Here is a 5,377-nt window from a genome sequence, read left to right as displayed (position 1 = left end):
TAGAGACAGGCCATGGACTGAGGGTTTGGCCAGAGCCAGAGAGGGAGCAGGAATGGGAAAGGGCTACTTAGTGGGTATGGGGTTTCCTTTCAAGGGGATAAAAATGTCTTGGAACTAGATAGAGGTTACAGTGGCACAACATTGTTCACTTTGAAATGGTTAATTTTATGTTATATGAGTCTCATCTCAATAATAATTTTTTTAATTTTTAAATATATTTATTCATTTTTGAGAGAGAGAGCGTGAGCAGGGGAGGGGCAGAGAGACAGAGGGAGACACAGAATCCGAAGCAGGCTCCAGGCTCTGAGCCGTCAGCATAAAGCCCAACATGGGCTCGAACCCACAGACCGTAAGATCATAACCTGAGCCAAAGTGTACGCTTAACCGACTAAGCCACCCAGGTGCCCCTCAATAATAATTATTTAAACCTTATTAGACAAACAATAGAACAATCATTTCCAGGGTGAGGGGGTGGTAGGTAGAGGGATTGGCAGTGCCAAGGAAGGGAAACTCCACGGTCTGTGCAGACACCACCCCACAAAGGGCTCAGAACAGGGAGTCTGGGCAATGGATGGAAACAGGGATAATCCTATAGGCAGAGCAGCTGAAGCCCCAAGTCCCCTACCCCCGCACACACCCCTCCACACACACACACAGCTGGTGACTACCCAAGCCCCATCCTGGCTGGAGCCTGAAGTTGACCTTGATCCTCTGGGGAAATTGAAGGAAACAAAGGGACACACACAACCCAGGAGGAGGTGATTCCCTGGATGGAATTCCCAGCATAGGGCAGCCACTGGGACCCCCTCACCTGAATGGAGCAGGAAGACACAGTTCTTGACATGGGTGTGTCTCTGTAAATGTCCCCATCCTGTAGATGACCCCAGTGAAGACATCCATGGGAAGAATCAGCAAGACTAGTAGACAAAACTTAGCAAGTAAAAATACAAGGCACTCAGGGTGCCTGGGTGGCACAGTTAAGCGTCCGACTTTGGTTCAGGTCATGATCTCACAGTTCATGAGTTTGAATGCTGTCAGCATAGAGACTACGTTAGATGCTCTGTCCCCATCTCTCTCTGCCCCTCCCCCACTAGTGTGCGTGCTCTCTCTCAAAAAAAATAAACATTACACAAAAATAAAAGGCACTTGTGTTTGATATCAGAAAAAAATATATACAAAAATGTTAAATGTGACTTCATGCAATACTTTCATTGCTACCTCTTATCTCAGATGCAATGAATATTTGTGGGGGCACTTGCCCTGGGCACCAGATGCAAAGATGGAAGCCCAGCTGGGAACAGAGTGACTGTGGCTTGGCTCTGGGGAGGAAGGTCACAAAAGTTCAGATCCCTGGTTCCATAATTCTGGGTCAACTCTTACAGTCGGCCTTCTCTTGTTGGGCCCTGGTCATTTAGTGCATTTAAAAAAGTCAGATAAGGCTCAATGAAGAGCCATCTGTCCCTGGTGAGGCCAATGTTGGGATTGCAGTTCCATTAGATGGGTTTTGGCCAAGAACTCAGGGAATTTTGCCTTGCTCTGGCCATCCCTTTGGAACCCCCAAGGGAGCAATGGTGGAGAAGAATAAAACCCCGGAGTCCTTTTGGCCCCAAACCACAAAGGCCTGAAGCTGGGTCAGAGCCCAGAGCCTAGACTGCAGGGCTGAGGGGCCGCTTCCATGGCCCGTACCTAAGAGAGAGAAGAGCCACGGGGCAGAGAGGACCAGCACTGGCTGAAGCACAGCCACCTGGACAAAAGAGGAAGAACAGTGGACCCACCAAATGAGCAGGACCATCAGCTGTGAGGGGCCATGGACCAGCTGGCAGGAGCTGTGGTCACTGGGGCTGTGGTGCTTGGCTCGGGATCCCACCCCTGCAGGAAACCTGGTCCATCCTTTTCTTCTGTAAACCCACCCTGACAGCTAAAGGTGTAGGTGACCAGGAGTGGAGAGCATCGCCACCTCCCGACCCCTGCCATCAATGACAGGGTCACTTTGCGTCCTTTGCTTCATGAGGTCAGGACTGCTGTCGGGGTGCGGTCCCAGAACCGTGAAATGGGTCGGTAATTAAGTCAGCCCTGAGGACCCACTAACTCAGAATCCTGCCCTGTTCTGGTTCTTATTTGGAATTGTGTTTGGTTGTGCTGTCCAAGCTCTGTGGACGAGGGGTGCACTGTGACTACAAGCCATGGAGTCTGGGTGAAGCCAGCTATGCACCACATGCAGGGCTTGACCAACAAGAGGGCAGCCCCATCTGCATTCCCCACAACCAGATGCCACTTGGAAGTCATGGCTCAAGTTCACAAGGAACAGAGCCTGACCCTGCCCTTCTCCCTCTCTCCACATTGCCCCCACCCACCCCCAAGACCCCAGTGGGTCTGGGGTCCTTTCGCTGCCTGAATCTGACAAGTTAGGTGGCCCTGTGACTGCTAAGCCTTCCTTCCAGTCCCAAGCAGGGATGAACCACATCTCCTGTTTATTTCTTTCTTTGATTTTTTTAATGTTTATTTATTTTTGAGAGAGAGACAGAGTGTGAGTCGGGGAGGGGCACAGAGAGAGGAAGACACAGAATCCGAAGCAGGCTCCAGGCTCTGAGCTGTCAGCCCAGAACCCGACATGGGGCTTGAACCACAACCTGTGAGATCATGACCTGAGCCGAAGTCAGACGCTTAACCGACTGAGCCACCCAGGAGCCCCTACCCTGCTGGATCCCACTCTCTTGTTGGGTCTTGTCCTTGCCTCAAGAGCAGGAACCCTTTGGAAAAATCCCCCGAAGGTGAATTTTTACAAGTTGGAAATGTATATTCTATTGCAATTAGTTCCACATTGAGAATGATAATGCAAAGCACCCCCAGACAATCAAGACAAAGTGTAAGAATTGTGTGAAGACCACACGAATGTTCACACACTGGTCACAGCTACTTAATAAATCCTGTGCTGTCTGCAGGCGGAGGGTGCAAAGTGCCTGCCGTGGGAGCTCAGGAGTGGCTGGAGACCTGCCAGGCTGCAAAGGTCAAAATCCTCTTGTAACCAAAGTGGGGGGTGGGGGGGCGGTATTCTATGACACTCCGTGAAAACTCAGATCTCCCCACCAATGAGCCTGTGTCATGGGGCTAAATATGTTCTGCTAATCCTCCATTGTCATATTCTGTAGTGACAGATGTGTAAGGACTTTTAAAGAAACTCTTAGTATGGAGACTGATGGCAGAGTTGGAAAACTGTCCCAGGTCCTTGTGTTCTCACTGGTAGCTGGCTGTGGCCTCACCAGGGAGGTGGCCAGGAATGAGGTCTGACCTGGGTGGGCTTGGACTTTCCTCTCTGCCTCTCCAGGACCAGAAGAGCTAAGAGGACCCCCACTGCATGCTATTTCCATGGTCTGGCAGCAGGAGGAAGGACTTGCCCCTTCCTCAACAGGGCCCACAGCAGTGCTGGAGGACCAGGTGGGGTCAGAACAGAGAGCTCTCTGCAAAGGCAACATCCTGGGTGGGCCTTGTGCGCACAAAGCATAGCCTACATTCCTGCTCTCAATGAAGAGCCCAGCCCTCTGGTCCAGGGGCCCTGCCAACAGGAAGTCCTTGGGCCCTGGGTGTGTAGCAGGGCATGGGTCTCCCAGGGCCCACCAGGCTGAGGAGGAAGTTGGCCGGGGCTCTACTAGCTGAGCAAACAACACATTTCTCAGGAGGATGAGGTGGGTGAGGCCCCAGCCTGGGAGAGGGGTGGGTGAGGACAGGGTATATGAATCACAGCGAGGCCTGTCTCTGTTCCCAGGAGCAGCCACTGAGCCCAGTCCACCATGGAGCTCACGGCCACCTTCCTGGTGCTCTGTGTGGCTCTGTTCAGTCATCCTGGTGAGTGCCTGCAGGACTTAGTTCCCAGCTCTTCTCTATGGGGCCTTGGCAGAGGCTCTGGTCGGGTCCCCTGTTGCCCCTGCCTTGGGCACAAGGCCACTCCTCTGCTTACCACCTCCTGGGCTCTTCGTCCCTCTGGGCAGGATGTCCTGCTCCTTCCTGGAACTTCAAGGTCCTCTGGGGTCTGCCTGCCCCAGCCCTCAGACTTCCTTTCCTATTCCCACCATTCCTGTTTTCTTCTCTTCACCCAACACCAGGCTGTCCAAGCCTTGGCCAATGCCAGTGCTGGCCCTGGTCGAGGACTACCCATCTGCTCTCTGCTTCTTCCTTCAAGGCACAGCCCAGGTGTCCCCTCATCTGGGAAGCCTGTCTTGGATCCTACTCAGAGCTTTCTTCACCTCCCTCCACCCTCGAGCCACCTTGTATGTCCCTCTGTCCAGCTGCTTGCTTGCTGGGCCACAGCGATCTGCTTACATGACTGCCTCTCCCAACCAGCAGAGGACTCCTCAGGGCTGGGCCTCCCCCAACTCAGACAGGGTAGCTGTCAGTAGGTGGTTAGGGGAGCATGCACAACCTGGAGGAGACAGGCCCTTGGCAGGTCTCCATAGAGGCCCAATCCAGACAGAGGGCTCTTCTCTACTTGTGTTTGCAGCTGCCACTTTCTTCATGGACACAATGGTCAAGCCTGTGGCCTCAGCTCTGACTGACCTCAACCCTGCTGTGGAGGCTGGGGCAGAGGCCCTGGCTGGGGCAGAAGACATAACTGAGACAGCAGCTCTGGCTGGGGCAGGGGCCATGGCCAACCCCCTTCTCAAAGGCTTCAGCCCCCTGAAGTTCATCCTGACCATCCTGGGGATCCCAGTGGAACATCTCATTGAGGGTTCCAGGAAGTGTGTGGCCGAGCTGGGCCCTGAGGCCGTGGGAGCTGTGAAGTCTCTGCTGGTAATGTGGGCACCCTGTGCACCCTCCCTGTGAAGGCAGTCCTCCCCAGCCATCCTCCCAGAGTGGAACGATCTGCTCCTCAAAATGCCACAAAGGCATCCCAGCCCCATGTCAGGGAATACTCGTTGCTGGCCCCCAGAAACAGGATGTCCTTGGGTGGGAACCAAGTTGACCACATACGAATGGCAAGGGGGCTGCTGAGGGCCCTTGGGGGTAAGGTATAACCCTGTTGGGGACTCTGTCCAGAGTCACATCTGTGCCCTCAAGTGCCCAGTGGCAGTGGGATGGAGGAGAGCACACTCAAACTTGGCTTCTCCTTTCCAGGGGTCCCTGATGTACCTTGGCTGAGCGGAGGCTGGAGTATCTCTGCCTGGGGATGATGCTGCCATCTGTAGGCTGGGGACCTGCTGCCCAGCCCTGAACATCCAGCCTTCCTTCCCCTACTCTCTCAATAAACATGGATAAGAGCAGCTTTGAGGCTGATTTCTTCTTGCCTTGATACCAAAGCCTGTTCCTCCCCCTGCTGTAAGTGATGGTGCTAAAGGGGCCTGCAGGTGGGATGGTCCCTATGCCTCAGGAGGTACACCATGCC

At 53.7% G+C, this 5,377-nt stretch overlaps 1 protein-coding gene across 1 annotated transcript; it reads left to right on the top strand.

Annotated features, from left to right (window-relative positions):
* Positions 1–3,694: 3,694 nt before the first annotated feature.
* SCGB3A1 (secretoglobin family 3A member 1) lies at positions 3,695–5,255 on the top strand. Its single transcript, XM_025925051.2, has 3 exons — positions 3,695–3,843; positions 4,496–4,785; positions 5,110–5,255. Exons 1-3 carry the CDS (start codon positions 3,789–3,791, stop codon positions 5,131–5,133), a joined length of 369 nt encoding a protein of 122 aa, XP_025780836.1. The 5' UTR covers positions 3,695–3,788; the 3' UTR covers positions 5,134–5,255.
* Positions 5,256–5,377: the final 122 nt, after the last annotated feature.

Source organism: Puma concolor, chromosome A1 (genome assembly GCF_028749965.1).
Source record: "Puma concolor isolate L17-30 chromosome A1, mPumCon1.1.hap2, whole genome shotgun sequence".
In the NCBI taxonomy this organism is placed as follows: Eukaryota; Metazoa; Chordata; class Mammalia; order Carnivora; family Felidae; genus Puma; species Puma concolor.
This window is presented reverse-complemented; position numbering and strand designations above follow the sequence as displayed.